Source organism: Panthera pardus, unplaced genomic scaffold, assembly GCF_024362965.1.
Source record: "Panthera pardus isolate Hobbes unplaced genomic scaffold, ASM2436296v1 HiC_scaffold_2, whole genome shotgun sequence".
NCBI lineage: Eukaryota > Metazoa > Chordata > Mammalia > Carnivora > Felidae > Panthera > Panthera pardus.
Genome location: NW_026526765.1, coordinates 119,973,421 through 119,989,845, shown reverse-complemented (window position 1 = coordinate 119,989,845; position 16,425 = coordinate 119,973,421). Strand labels below are relative to the sequence as shown.

Below are 16,425 nucleotides of genomic sequence, written 5' to 3'. Positions count from 1 at the left end.
TGATTCATACTGGCAAGTGGCATATCCATTTTCTCAGTGATCCTCTATATGTAATTTTAGAGTTGTTTTTCTTCCTGATAGCAAGTTCCCATTTAAAGGCCCTGGTAGTTTTCCTGCATCTTGGCTCATTGTAACTCTTTCAGTTTCTCTTTATTTGTTGTTGTTTCTGTTGGAATTGAAGCTCTTGAAACAGGAATAGTTCTAAATCTCAGGAATCAGGTTAATAATCTCCTTGTTTTTGAGATGTACTTAGAGTTCAGAAATGTCCCAAAAGCCTCACCGGATTTTTTGACTCTTAAAGGGTTTCTACTCTTACAGGGTTTTGTGGTTTTTGATTCTTCTATAGGGTTTTGTGAGGGTTTTTTTAAGTTTATTTATTTTGAGAGAGAGAAAGAGAGTGTGAGCAGTGGAGGGCCAGAGAGAGAGATAATCCCAAGCAGGCTCTGCCCTGTTAGCACAGAGCCCAGTGCAAGACTTGATCTCACAAACCATGAGATCATGACCTGAACCGAAATCAAGAGTCGGTCACTTAACCAACTGAGCCACCTAGGCGTCCCTCTTCTATAGGGTTTTAAACATGGCATTGGCAATTTGCCAAGGTATTAGGGGCTTCAGTTGTGTGTGTGTGTGTATGTTTGTGTATTACATGTGAAAATTACTCTAACATCATCTCATAAGCATAATACATTTTTATGCACATGACTAGTGCAAATGGAAAAATATTTTTTATCACATCACTCTCTTTATTGCCTAAAGAGACCTGAGTTCAAATGTCACCCTCTAAACTACCATGTCAATGAGTCCAGTCTGTCTTCTTAGGGACATGGTATACCTCTGGCTTGTTTCAAAGGTCCAGTGTGCATTAACCCAGATATACTATTTCCTGATAAGTGAGTTGATTGTCTGCAATGGCAACTGATTTCATTATGGTGTATCTGTATTGACTGTGGGACAAGAACGACCTTCCAAGTCACTAATATTTTTGCTACAGCAGTGGTGTCTGTACCATTTAGCTAAATCGTCCCCCCAATTTTATCTTCATCACATGATTCCAAGCTTTTAAGGATGGGAAGAAAAAGAACGTTATTTTCTTTGAATAGTGTTCCGAAGCTTACAAAATGCATTCTTGCATATGATCCCACTTGATCCTCATGAACTCCTCAAGCTGTGCAAAGCAGCAGTCCCTCTCCCCATTTGATAGATGAGTTAACCAAGAAACAGAGTGAAAATTGCCTGAGGCCACTCAACCAGTCAGGAGTGGAGGCTTCAAGAGAACTCTGGTTTCTTCCTTACCAGCTTAGTAATACTCTCTAAGCCCAAATATAACTGTGTGGACTGTGTACTTGGTGTTTTATATGCAGACTATTCTGTAGCCCTTATAGATCTGTTAATCAAAGAACTAACTTGAAGCTAGACATCAAATACATGGAGCTGGAGGCAACCCAGAAAGGTCTGTCTTTGGCGTGGTCAGGAATTTACATTGCAGGGTCATAAGAAAGTTGATGGCCAAGGCGAAGATATTTTATAGTGAGGTGCTGTAGAATTGGAGGTAGGACGTGGCCCTAGCAATTAAGACCAGGCTGGGGGCAAGAGTTTTAGAATAAAAGGTGAGTGGCACAGAAACCAAGGGGATCTGTTTGAATGCAAGGGGCTGTGAAGGCTGCTCTGTTCTGCCCATCTGCCAGTCAAATGAAGACACGCAATTTATGGTGCAGTGGTAGGACCCCAAGGAAAATGGCTGGTCCGTGTTGTCAGGTTTGGGGGGGAGGTGCGGGGGGGGGGGTTCCTCCAAAGTTGAAACTCATGTGTTTTCCTGTTTCCTTTCCTCTTCCTTTTCTGCCTGTAATTCCTACCCTTTCCTATGTCTTTTTCTTAGTTTTGTTGAGATCTCAATCCATTCTCATGATTGCTAAGTTTTTGTATGTATGTAGGAACAAAATATCCCTATGAAATAATAGTAATGTGGGGCTCCTGGCCTTTTTTTTCCCACAGAGGAACAAAGAAACAGCATCATCAACTCCAGTTTAGAATCTGTCGTCTCATCAAATGCAAACAGCATCCTTAATTCCAACAGCAGCTTACAGCCCAACATGAACTCCAGTGACCCGGATCTCGATGTGCTCAAACCCACCCGGCCCAACTCGCTGTAAGTATGATGTCCGGCTGCCTGCCGCACCGTAGGCCCTTGCTGAGCTATTCCACCTGGAATTGGCCTTCTGGCCCCATCTGACTCTGAGCATTGTCCCGTGAACATGATTTTAACCTTCTTCCTAAGTGTGGAGCTTGGCTAGTTTGTTGTGGATTTTTTTAAGCATCATCATCTCAGAGGGGAATCATTATTCTTAACATACCGCTTCTTGGCCTTGGTGACCTTTGATTTACCATCCTGCTGAGGTGGCTTTGGTGATGGCTACTGACTGTGCTGGCTGCTGGGCATGAAAAGCGATTTCTTTTAGTTTTACAAAACATCCAGGCACTGTAGTAACTCAGAAGATCAGTAGCCAAGTCTGCTTCTCTCATTTATGTTGTCTTGGTTTCCCTTCTCCCTGATGATGTGGAGTATGTCCAGTGCTACCTCTGTGTCTCCTTCTAGAAAGAAGAGCTGTCCAGTAGCCCTTTGAGTTTCCAGATCCTCAAACCTTAGCATGACTGTGATCACATATCAGAGGCTAGAAAAGAGAAGAATCTTTGTTACTTCACCTTTGGGTGGTAAGCACCCATAGCCCAGAACAGGCAGTTTGGGGGCTGCTTGTCCAGTCCTCCTCAGGAAGTAGATCCACTGTCTTGCGGTTTCCTCCCACATTGCCTAGCATGCTTCTTCAGACCACTGCATAAATCCTGTCAACCGGAGCCTTTGCAGAAAGTATGTGAGACCATGACCAGCACAGCTGGACCGTCAGGCTACAGTTGAATAAGACTCGGGAAAAACGGAGCTGACCTTGCCTTTCTCTAGTAAAAATAGTTTGAGGTTCAGCCACAGATTTCCTTCAGAGCAGTCACTGCACTTAGTGAGTCACCAGGATACGAGAACCTTCTCCTACCCCTCTCCGTGCCTTGGTTGCATCCTCACACCCTGCCATTCTGTGTCTCTAAGATATTCACGGTTTGTAGAGCTGCAAAATGGGTCCAACAGTTTTTGCCTTGGAGGAGAGTAAGGGATATTAAGGCTTGGGGGGTGGGGCTGGGGAAAGGACTCTAAAGTGGACTTAAGGGGTGCTTACACTGCAGATGAAACAGTAGCATCAGATGAAATCATACACTGGGAAAATAATGGTCTGTTTTCAGTTGTCGGCAGCTTTAAATTCTACCTCGATGTTCAGGAAATGGAATTACTTCCCTGTTACCTGGTGGGAAATACGGTTATTCACCAAGAAGTATACCAGTGCCTCAAGAGCTCAAAATAATTTAACTTGTTCAGATTATGGGTGGTGAGTCTCTTCTGCTTCTCCACGGCCGTGCTTGCCTGTGGAGGCTCTGTGTCTTGCCGTCTGGCTCTGTCAAGCACTCCTCTATCTGCTTTCGTAGACTTGAAGGACATTCTGGTTTCTTCTTCCTCTCTCTTCCCCTCTCCCCATTTTGTCCAGACTTCTGTACCTGTCGGTAACTGATGTGATTGGTTGGTCAGCATGAGCGAGGTTGAATTTCTAGCCCAGGTTGCTTACCGTCCCCTGATGGTAGCCGGCAGAACCAATTAGTGGTCTTTAATCTTTGTTTTAAGTAGCTGGGAGCCCCCTGAGTCACCACTGAGTACAGTATGTCCGAAGGGACTGCTTTGGCAGCGAAGCAATAAATGGGACAGTGTTTTTTTAAACAGGTCCTGGAGCAAGGAACTTTGGATTTTTATTTTTCAGTTGTCTAGATGTGATTTGTTCCACATAAAACACTGGGGGTCACTCTGCCTGCTTCACACCATCCATAGTGACCGTTCCCTGCCTGCTGCAGAATTTGGGGGCTTTCCCAGGGAAGGAAGGGTGATGCCAGGAACAATTGGACTTTGTTTGACTTTCAAGGAAAGTTGGATGTAGGAGTGTGGAGGTTTCCAACAAGACTGCTCTCCTTCTAGGCTTCTAGTGAACACCTTCCTGATATCAATAAGTCTTGAGCTCAAGGCTGTTCCTGAAGTAGAAGCAGTATTGATAGTGGCACTGACACCAGAGTTTGCCACGGCCCTGAACAGGGGCCACACGAAAGGCCCTGTAAGCTCTACAGCAGGTTCACTGACCGTTTCTGAAACCCAAGGCAGTGAGATGCCATTTCCAAGTCTGTGCTGCCTTCATTTTTCCTGCCTGTGATTTGCTTGGGTGGACTATGGACAGAAACTAGGTGATCCTGGCAACAGAAGCCACAATACTTTGCCTCAGAAAACTAATTCTGAGAAGCCTGTCAGCACGGTATGCCATGGTGATTGGGCTCAGTCACAACCAACGGAGACCCTGGGGAATGAAAGGGTCCATTCCCTCCATCATTGTTCACTTTAAAGTACACAGAGATCCTTGAATGGGAACACTTAATGATGCAGATGAAAACAGAAAACAAAGTCAGGGGGTGGGGGATTACCATTAGTTTGAATATTAATTAGGCATAAGGTGGGGAACCAGTCACCAGAAGCTGTCTGTTCTCCTTTTTATTTCATATATTTGCTTTTCATTGTTTTCATAATGACTGGAACGGTCATTATGACCGTGTAATAGTCATAATGAAAGGAACATGCTTTGTGACTCAGCATCCTTTGGTACTTTAGGGACCACATTTTGCTGTCTCATTGGTAAAACTTTCCTAATTCTCCAAGGAGATCAGGGCCCTCTTGTTTGTGTGGGCATAATGCTAAATCAGGCATCAAAATTAGAGATGCGCCATTCGAGCCATGCCAGGGCAAGGCTGCAGTGTTTGCATCTTTGGCAGACCTCCTAAATGTACCCATCTCTCCTGAAGATCAGAAGACACCTAAGTCAGGACCAAAGTCCAGTCTAAAATTGTCAGCAACTATTGCTGACCTATTGTGTGGCCAGACCTATGCTAAGCTACCAGGGGTAAAAGAGAAAAAGAGGATTTCTGGCCTTCCCAAGAGTTTATAAAGTGTGTCTGAGGAGGGAGGACAATGGTATATGGCAGTGCTAAGTGGGATTTATAGTGCATAAGTGCTTTTAGAGTTTACCAACTTTTTTTTTTAACATGTATTTATTTTTGAGAGATAGAGACAGAGTAGGAGTAGGGGAGGGGCAGAGAAAGAGAGAGACACAGAATCCAAAGCAGGCTCCAGGCTCTGAGTTGTCAGCAGAGAGCCTGATGTAGGGCTTGAACCCATGAACTGTGAGATCGTTATCTGAGCCAAAGTCGAATGCTTAACCTACTGAGCCACCCAGGAGCCCCCAGAGCTCACCAACTTTAAACTGATTATGTTGAGTACGTGCGCCAGTGAGAATATCGGAAAGGGTGGCTAGATGAAATGTGAGGTTGGCGTTAGCTAAGACTTTATAGATCAAAATGGATGGATGAAGGTCATTGCAGATAAGGGGGAATGAGGGAGGCAAAGATGATCCACAGTGGAGAAAAACAGCCTACAGACCTGCATGCTGGGAGAAAGGGAGCTTCCTTTCTCCCCTACCACTCCCACCAAAAAACAAAACAAAAACAACACCTACTAAGCCAACGTTTATTTATTTATTTGTTTGTTTGTTTGTTTATACTTAAGCAATCTCTATACCCAACATGGGGCTTGAACTCATGACCTTGAGATCAAACCAACTTGTCGTGCTGGAACAACTAGACATCCACATGCAAAATAGGTAGATAGATAGGTAGGTAGGTAGGTAAGTAGATAGAGATACAGACTTGATACCTTTCAAAAAATTAACTCAAAATGGATCATAGACTGAAACGTAAAATGCAAAACTATGAAATCTCTAGAAGATGACCTCAGAGAACATCTAGGTGACCTTGGGTTTGGCAATGACTAGGAACATAATCCATGAAAGGACAAATTGGTAAGTTGGACTTCATTTAGGTTAAACACCTATGCTGTATGAAAGATACTATTAAGAAAAAGAAAAGCCAAACCCAAAATAGGAGAAAATATTTGCAACACACATCCCTGATAAAGGATCGGTGTGCAAAATATATACAAAGAAATCTTAAAGTTCAGTAATAATTCAACAAACGGCCCAATTAAAAACTGGGCAAAAGATCTGGATGGGCACCTCACTAAGGAAAACATTTAGAGGTAAATAAGCATATGAAAAGATGCTCAACATCTTAGGTCATTAGGGAATCGCAAATTAACACAATGAGCTCTCTCTGTACACCTGTTAGAATGCCTAAAATCTAAAACAGTGACACCACCAAATGCTATTAGGATGTGGAGCAAGAGGAACTCTCATGTGTTGCCAGTGGGAATGCAAAATGAGATACCCCCTTTGAAAGACAATTTGGCAGTTTCTTAGAAAGCTAAACATAGATTTCTCATACAACACGGTCCAGCAATCACACTCCTCAGTGTTGACTCAAATGAGTTGAAAACTGAAGTTCACACAAAAACCTGCCCATGAGTATTTATAGCAGCTTCATTCATAATTGCCAAAACTTGGAAGCAACTAGGGTGTTCTTCAGTAGGTGAGTGTATAAACCAACTGTGGTACATCCAGACAATGGAGTATAATTTGGTGATAAAAAGAAGTGAGCTGTGAAGTCATGAAAGAAGCCACTCTGAAAATACTACAAAATTTATGATACCAAATATCTGACCTTGTGAAAAAGACAAAACCATAGAGTCAGTAAAGAGATGAGTGGGCAGGAGGGAGGGGTAGTTGGAACACCGGGCATTCTTAGGGCAGTGACACCATTCTGCATGGTACTGTAACAGTAGGTATCAGACAGTATGCATCTATCAAAACCCGTAAAACCAGTGGGTCACAGAGTGAATCCTCACGTCAACCATGGACTTTAGTTACTAATAATGTATCAGATGGGTTTGTCACTTGCAACAAATGTACCTCACAAATGAGAGATGTTAATTACAGGGGAATTTAGGCAGTGGGGAGACATTTCATGGAAACTTTAGTTATTTTGAGCAGTTTTTCTGGAACCTGAAAACTGCTCTAAAAAATTAAGTCTATTAATACATTTTTTTTAAAATCTGGATTTCCAACTTCTTTTGAAAAGTTAGATTTGACCATGCTAAATCCATGTGTTACTTGGTAACAGATGATGCTCACCACAGGGGCTATCTCCTCACAACTGGCCTGCTTTACTCTGTCTTATCTTCTGGCTGTATCCCTGTGATAGATTAAATATGGTCAAAGAAGCTTTGCAGCCCCCATTCAGAGATGGACTCCTTGGATCTGGGCTGGCCTTCATCCTCTGCCTTGATTTGGCCAAGAGAATGTGGTACAGATGATACTGTGTGTAACATCCGAGCCCAGGCCACAGGACCTTGTAGCTTCCCATCTCATCTTGGAATCCAGCTGCCATGTAAAAAGTCAAGTCTAGCCTCCTTGAGCATGAAAGATCATTGGAGAGAGAAGCCCAGCCATCCCAGTCAAGCCCAAGTCTAGGCCACCAATCAGTTGAATGCAGCCACATGAGTCCAAGAAGGACAAATAGAGAAGCTGCCCATTCAACCCACAGATTCATGAGAAATAATACATCGTGGTTTTTTAAGCCACTGAGTTTGGACCAGTTTATTCAGCAATAGTTAAATGACACAAGGCTCGTGCGTTTGTGACCTCAGAGCCCTCAAACTTCCTTGAGAGAGGGCTGCATCGCCTGGGTAAGGTAGAAAGGCAGTAAAGGTTCTCATTGTAGAGAGTGGCAGCATGGAGACTAGCCTGTCAGTTTTCAGAATCTTCTTTGAAAGAAACGATTCATAAATGAGATTCTAAGAAGTTAAGAGACAAAGCAAAACCCATAGCTAATGACTGAGGCAATCAGAAAGATAGCTCAAACACGGGCATGGAAAGCAGGAAACCCAGGGTTTTACTGCTGACACCAGCATAGACTGGCTGGTGCCAGTCCTCAGCCCCAGGCATGCCCATCCCCCCCCCCCCCCCTCCTTGGGCCGGACCAAGCGGGGCTGACCTGTCTCTGAGAACGGAGGTTGTTCAGATGGTGCTTACAAAGGACTGACAAAATAAAAGTCACTCTCTACTCTCCCAGTGACCAGTGGAGTTGGCCTTATGCCACTGCCTTTCTGGAAGATAGTGATTTTTAAGGAGGAAGTAAACAAATACTGAGAAAGAAGTCAGGGGACGTCCCACTAGGGACATAAAAATCTTGAGTAATTCCCTCAAGTTAAAAACTCCTAGGTGAATGCTTTCTTCAGACCGCTGGGGAAGGGACGGAAGGGCTTGTTAAGATGGAAAGCACGCTAGGAGGATAAAGGATGATTCTAGCCATGGAGGAACCCACCCTTGGAGTTCTCCCTGCCTGAGTGGTCCCCACCCCTAGAAAATAACTCCCTGCCCAGTAGCCTCATAAATAAAATGATTTTTTCATGTCCCTGCTGCTTAACACACACACATACACATACACACACACACACACACACACACACACAAACACACACACCCATTTCCAAGTTATTTCTGGTGACCTAAAAGGTGTGTGCATGCCAAATGCCTTCAAACTGTGCCACAGTCAACCACCCTCTACCTCTTTGTGGCCAGGGAGAGGCGAGAGAACAACCTCTGGAATTCAGAAGATAAACAGGGCCTGCTTCCAGGCTGCCTTGTTTCTCTGAAGCAGTGCTGGCTCCTCCTGACTTTGATTCAGCTTCTCTCAGATGAAATCTGGGGAAAACTTGAGAGGTATCTGCAAAAGTTTACTTCTGTTTTACTTAGTTCAGTCAACGTTCACTCAGCACATGGTGCTTGAACACCTCCTGTGGGCCAGGCGTTATTCTGAGTGCTGAAGATGGAGTGATACACACAGGGGAGTTTCTGTCCTCCGTGGTCTTGTCTCATAGTGGAGACAGGAGGTACATCAGTGCCTGTATATCAGATGTTGGAAAGTTCTGTGGAGAAAACTAAGGCAGAATAGAGGAAGTACTGATTTGGAGGGAAAGGAGGCAAGTTACTTTAGTGCTTTCCACTGTGAATAGCAGTTAGTTTGTTTTGGAGGGACTTCTGCCCTCCTCCCTATTTCCTTCCTGTCTCTCTATCCCCTCAACCTCCGTGTGTCTTTCTCGTGCATGGACAGATGTCCCAGGCTGTTCCCCTTGCCTTCCCGCACCAACTTCCCACCTGGAATCGGACACTGTGACACTGGAGCTGTCAGTCCGGTCATTGAGTTATCAGTGAAAAGGAGGAACTTCTCTAGGGGCAGGCATTGCCCCTCTTGAAACCCAGACCAGCTTGGGGGTAGGCATGCCTGTTGCTGAACAATTTGGAAACATCCACCTCCCACGGGGGTTGAGCTGTGTGCATAGCTGTTATTTATTGAGGCCAAATGAATCACAGAATGAATAGTATGCATTAAACGGTGATAATAAACGGTATATTTTTAAGTAATTTCATCACCTAAGTGTGATTTTATGTCCAAAGAGTTACACCCAAACAGGCAGCTATGATTTTACTACAATGATCTTGATTTGTCATTCTTTGGAATGCAGAGATTCGAAGAGGAAGTTTTCCTCTGTGGCTGAATCACTTTCTGTGGAGGAGGATCTTTCCTCTTAAGAGTGAGGATTCTGATTCTCACCCACCTCCAGGCACAAAAGGTCTCTTCAGACTGTTTTGCCTGAAAAAGTGGTGGCATCCTCCACCTTGGGAAATAATTTGAAAGCAACATCATTTTCCACAAGGGATCCGTTGCCTCCTCTTGTTCCTCCTCACAACCTCTGGGGTGGTTCCAGCCGGGCTCGTTCATGGTTGTTTCTTAGACCACCTCACAACCATCCCACTTACACCTCAGTCTCCTGGGACCACCATGGCCACCACTCCTCCCAGTAACCAGGCCACGTTCCCTTGGCATTTTTAGAGATTGTCACTGATGTGACCCGTATTCTTGTTTTCTGAGTGTCTTCCTGTCAGCTTTTCCCATTCCATAGCCAAGATCTCCTTCACCAGTTTGGAGCCCAGCTGGCCTCACTTGGTTGAGGGTGGAGATTCCTGCCTGATGACCCATCTGATTTTTATTGGATAAATGTGTTTGGTTATTAGCAGTTCTTTTTTTTTTTTTTTTTTTTACATAAAAATTGCTCAAGGCAGCCCTCACACTTCATGACCCAGCAGGATTTCTTTCCCAAGCAACAAGGCTGTCAGTGCCACTTGGATCTCTACAGCCTGTCAGCAGAGGGGGTATGGGAGGAGGCGGGGACGGGACATCGTTCAAGTCCTTAGCCACATCCCTGTTTTCCAGCATACTGGAAATCGCAAATGGAAAAATGTTTTCCTTCACACACATTGTTGTTTTCTTTCCTCCTTGATGAGCTAACATCATAAAGGTTCTGTATTCTTTCTGTCAACGAATTAATATTGCTAAACAATCTCAATTACCCAAATTTGTCGTGACAGAGTAGATGATAACTAAAGCCTTGGGGCTTAATTAAACATAGAAATAAGTGAATTTAATCTGAATTTAGCTGCTCTGACATGGCTCATGGCACTGTATCTTATAGGTAAGTTGGTGTTAGGCATTTGTAAATCTCGAATTTTTGATCCAATCTTTAGGGAAGGAAATAGGCTTAATATTTTGCGCATGGCTTTTAGCACTTTCAAGCCTATGAGGGGACTTTGAAGGAACTTCAAGTTGCCATTTTTGTCCCTTAGAATTAGATTTGGAATTGTTTCTCTCCCTACATGTGTACTTTGGGGAAATCTTATCGGTAGATTCAGATCCTAAATGGAGTAAATTAAAATCATATTAAAGTGCTCCTTTTTAAACCTTTTTGGTCAGTCTGGAAAGCAGATGCTTACTTAGCTAGGAACACATCTCTAGTTGGAAACAGCCTCATGATCTTATTTTTCACCCCTTCTCTGCATTAAGTATCTAGAAAACCATGCAGGATCCAGTGTAGACTTCCTTTGCTCTCAGCTACGTAGGTCTTCCAGGGTAGGGGCTTAGCCCAGTCAGGTGTTCAGGGTCCCTGGTACGACCTGAGAGCCCGTTAGATATACCCACTTTCAGGCTTTACTGCAGACTCGCTGGATCAGCCACTCTGGAAGAGGAACCCGGGGCTCTGTGTTCCAACAAGCCCTGCAGGTGATTCAGATACATCCTGAAGTGTTGAGAACCACAGGCATAGAGCTCATGGGGCGGATGGACTTCCACAAGAATAAACATAGAATTTACTTCCTTGTAAAGCCTGCAGGACCACGCCTGCATCATCCCTAGCACTCTGGTTGTCCCTGCAGTGATGACAGTAGAGTGGCTTCAGAACACCCTGCCTCTGGCCTTTGAGATTAGTCACAACTTGTGAGGCTGATGACTGATGAGTTTGCTTCTCAGAGGAGCCCAATTAGCTCACCAGGGCTGCACTTTCCAAAGCCTGAGGGAAGCCAGCCTGCGGCTTTGCAAATGCATGCTTTTTGGTCACAAATCAAGAAAGGGTCGGTGCACCAATTAAACCAACAGATATTTTTATTGAGCACCTACTGTATGTGTAACACGAGAAGATGAAGACCTTTGCATTGAGAGGAAAACAGCTTGGAACATGGTAGATGACCATTAACATGTATAGGAGATTTGAGACTTTTAAATCAGCATTCCCCAAATTGGTGCAAGGAGGAGGGGGACAGGTGGGGAAGAGTAGGAGCTGAGTTGGATACAGTTGAACAGATTCTTGTCTCGAGGACTTTTGAGCCACTAAGATGTCCATTGTGAATCTCCCAAAGGGCATGTGTTATACCACGTTTCCTAAATGTATTTGACCTTAGCACATGCTCTTTACGGCACTTCTCTTTAGCCTCTTAAAACTGTAGTCTATAGTTTAAGAAATGCTTTTCTATGTGAACACTCTACTTTTGAGGGGGGAAATGTATTTTTCCTAATGGATGGCACTATTAGGGCAACAGTCCTTCTGTAGAGCATTTATGGTTACAAATAGCTGTCTGAAGGCTGACATGGGCTATATCATGTCCGAAAAGCTTTGGGATCTGGTGTAAGGAAAAACCCATGTGGCCTGGTAGTGAAGCTTTGGCCCTGCTGTTTCCTGTCAACTTGTGCAATTACTTTCCCTCTCTGAGCTAAACCTCTTCTGCGAAATGGGAATAATAACAGTAATAAAAATAATTGTAGTAATAACAAGACCTACCTTCAAGGTTGTTGTGAGGGTCAGATGAATTAATGCCTGTATAATTAAGTGGCTAACAAAAATTGGTTTTCTTTTATGCTAAGCAAAAACTGGTTTGCTCTTAGACTGTTGCCCTACTATGAACAAATCCTTACTATCGATTTTTTCCGGTGGTAACAGTAGACACTCAGTGTTTATTTTTTTGTTTGATCCTGGTGTGACACAAAGAACCCATATTAAAAATAATGAGGTAATTTTAAAATAAAACACCTAAAACTAAGTTAACTACAAATAACCAAATCCCCTGAAAGCAGTCAAAGCACTCCTCGTTCAAGACTGGCTTCAAGCTGTTTGCACAAAGTCAGCAGGCTCAGGTGTTTACTCTCCAGAGTCTTGTCAAGCCATCTATCTACTCCCATTGTTTCTCTGTTGGGTGGAGCCAATTGGAACGATACTAATTAGAGGAGAACCTAATTGCAATCCTGAGATTTCACTGGGGGATAATTTAGCCTCAGGAATTCCTTTCCAGCCTGTGACTCTGTGTAAATTTGACTGTCATTGTGACAAAAAGAAAAAGAGTTTCTAAAAGCATTCTGAAATTCTGCCTCTTAGTCATTCACTGCATTGGTTCTATCGTGTTCTTTTAGTGCCTATTAGCTTCTTTCCCAAAGAAGCAGTGGAGCTCTTCCCAAGACATTGCTTCAGTGTTCCCTTCAATAGTCCTTACAAATTGGACAGGTGATGGGGGTGTGCCTGGGTCACTGTCAAAAATGTGCAGTAAAGGAATAAAATAGTTGCTGTACAGACCCCCCCCCCTTACCTCTTTTTGCCTTAAGTGAAGAAGCTGTGTCTTCAGAGGGAGCCAAGATGATATTGTCCACAAAGAAATAAATGCGAAGATATCTGCCCAAGGATAATGTATTAGAATCCTAAGAAGAAACATCAGCACCATGAAAATAGCATAATTCAGGGATGGTTTATTTATAAAGGATTGGAGGCAAGAAATTCATAAGAGATAGTACAGTAAACCAGGGCTAGTCGCACCCAACCAGTTATCATCCTTAGGCTGGAGGGACTTGCATAGAAAATGGTGGCCAGACCCGAAGCAAAGAGAGGTCTATAGAGTCAGTCCCTTGAGAGGAATTTTCGTCAAGGGGCTCACCCATGTGCAGACAACCTCTCAGGGAGACAAGGGAATAAATACCTTGGCTCTCTCCTTTCTGCTGGTGATCTCTTGCCCGAGCTCCCCCCCCTGGTGGCCCCAACAGGAAGCCAGAGGGTGCAGGATGTAATCCGTGTTAGTTAGCTCTTAGGGAAAAGAGGGCAGGAAGGACAGTGGATGTTCTCCAGTGCATATGTATATTGTAACACCACTTATAGAAGCCACAGTGTGGGACCTGAAGGGATAACCATCAGTAAAAGACTGCCAAAATAAATCCCGGAGTATACTGCTAACCAGTACAGCAGAGGAATGAAGGAGTTGTATTTGTGCTGGTATGAATAACCTTCTAAGGTCCATTAAGGGAAAAGCAGGGTGCTGTGTTTCTCAGCCCAGGATGCACATTAGTATACCTGGGGAACCTAAAGTAAAAAAATGCCAACACTCCTTTCCCGGAGCCTCAGAGTTACTTGGCCTGGGGTGGTATCTGAGTTTTGGTATCTTTCTTAAACTTCCATGGTGGTTTTGATATTCAGCTAGATTTGAAAACCATTTGTGTGCGTGGTATAATCCTACTTATGTGTAAGACTCCAGTGATATATACACCTGCAGATATGTGTACATGTTTGTAATGTTTCTGGAAAGATACAGGGGAGTGAATATATGCGGTTGTCTCTCATAGAGGCACGTGGGACAGTGGCCTTTGGTGCAGGGGACACTGATGTTTCCTTTCAACACTACCCGTTTGTAGTGTTAGAATTTTTTTACCGTGTGCATGCCTTGATTGTTCCATTTCGAAAACCCAGAAGTCGATTTTCTCAGTTTTAAAATCACCATTTCATTTTTTTTCTTAAATTTATGAGGTACATCTTTGTGCAAAGGATTTTTTTAAATGTGCTTTAATTTCCAAGTTTTATTGAAAAATATTTGGCACACGTCACCATGTAAGTTTAAGGCATACAGCATGATGGTTTGATTTTTAAAATAAGAAATGCTTTACAATCTGTGTGTCATTTTTGCCCAGAGGTCATGCTAATCTTATCCTTATTATTCGAATTTTTAGTATATGTGCTGCCGAAGTGAACAGAGGAATTTTGTGAAACTTTTAAAATTTGTTACATCCTCAGTAACCAAGGATGTTAGACCCTGTTTGAAGAATAAGACCTATAACAAGAAGGTATAGCTTTTGGTGAGTTTCAGTGAAGTCAAGTTTTCTTGAATTATTATTTCAATGGCCAAATGACTCTTGTCCAGGGCTCCGGGTCAGGTTAGAAAATGGTAACTCTTCAGGCAGGAAAGGAAATTTGTCTCAAGGAGCTAGGTAAAGTAGATGCAGTTAGATCCCTGCATCTGGCCTGATTTCAGATTTCTTACTTATTTGAGAAGCCTAACTTAAGGAAATCAGAAAGTCATTTTTTATGTTTACTCATGAAGTCCTCCACCGTCTCCTAAACCAACATTGTGAAATTTAAGTAGTTCAATTTTCTTGTGCTATATATAGTTCTCTAACCTGATTTTCATCTGTCATTCTCCATCTGCTCTCTCCCCCAATTTCCTTTAAAAGCCCCATTTTAAAGCAGAATATATAATGGAAAAACCTTAACTCTTGACCTTTATGGAGGTACACTAGAGTTATTCCATAATAATTAGCAGTTGCCCTGGTAACCTCAGACACACTGCTTAAATCACCTGTATTCATCACTACCCCCCTGCCTTCTAGCCAGTAGGATCACCTGCTTCAGGCTAATGAAAAAAGGAACAATTATTTTTATAATCCTTTTCAGCTTCTGTTGTAGGAGTAGGAACAGTGATACTGTTTGTGATTACTTGCACTCAAAAGAGATTTTGTTGTTGTTCTAGTGACTGAAAGCAGTGACATAGAGAAATCATCTTGGGTTTTGAGCAAGTTGGCAAGCTCTACTCAGTTTATTTTGTTCACTACTGTACTCCCAACCTTAGAAGACGTAAGCAGGTACAGCTTGCAGATGAGAATCTAAGAGTCGCGACACTTAGGGATGTGATGGACAATGACATTGTCAAGGCTGGCGCCATGCCACGTCAGTCATCCCTCACAAGGATGATGAAAACCCACTAACTTCAGTTCTTGGACTTGAAGAATACTGCTTGAAAGTTGGAAAACCCAAAGCTGAAGCACAAGAGAGATTTCTTATCTAAAGCAAATGTGTTGACCTCAATTCTGTCTCCGAGGAAGCCTGTATCCTCCCTTAACTTCCATCCGCCATGCCTTACAGCACAGACTTCATGATAGGAGTGCCATGGAACTCTTGGTTTCCTCTGGGGGAGAAACAGCCCCCACACCCTCACACATCCTCTTTCCCATTCTCCTCTTGATCCTTTGTGTGAAAGTGGAATTAGAGGAAATATGTCCTTAGTCATCCCATGGCAGTACTTACAATGTGCAATTGTCATAGTGAAAATACACTGGCAGGAGATCAAGAATCAAGAAGTGGAGTCATGGGAATCCTCGACACACTAATCCAGTAGAGACAAGATCCACATGTTAGTGATCGACATGCCCAACATAATCATCCCAGACAGTAGTTAGACCCAGTTCTGTCCCAAGGGAAGACTGCAAGTGAATAATTACTAGTGGAAGAACACCCACCAAATGCTCTTGCTCGACCCTCTAAATTTTCTTAACTCTCACTGGAATGCAGACCTACCTTTATCTTATGTGTCCCTTTGGTATACCGCACCACCAGTTGAACATGGGCTGCTGTAGCCTTCTTGCACCCTACAGCCCTCACAAATATCAGCCAGAATCAGCCAGATCTGACAGACCCTTCCCAGTCAGTTAGCAAACATATACTAAACACCTACTGTTTAAGACACTGTTGCGGGCACTAGGAAAGAGATGAGCAAATACTCTGCCCTCAGATCTCTTACAGTCCATATGGTAGAAATCAGCTCTACATACATAGGGCAAGTTTTGCTGCCAAAATGAGACAGATTTTAAGTAGTAAGTGAGTGGCTTGGTCATTCACTTAAAAATATTTATGGTGGGATGAATTGCCTTTGC

The 16,425-nt window shown here is 43.3% G+C and overlaps 1 protein-coding gene and 1 non-coding gene across 2 annotated transcripts in view; one reads left to right on the top strand and one right to left on the bottom strand.

Annotated features, from left to right (window-relative positions):
* ARHGAP26 (Rho GTPase activating protein 26) overlaps positions 1-16,425 on the top strand; it is a 422,696-nt gene that overhangs the window by 347,108 nt on the left and 59,163 nt on the right. The window contains 1 exon segment of the mRNA XM_019424560.2: positions 1,993-2,146. Within this exon segment, the coding sequence (XP_019280105.2) occupies positions 1,993-2,146 (154 nt within the window).
* On the bottom strand, positions 14,366-14,470 carry LOC128778446 (U6 spliceosomal RNA). Its single transcript, XR_008424033.1, has one exon. It is a non-coding gene; the product is annotated as a U6 spliceosomal RNA (small nuclear RNA).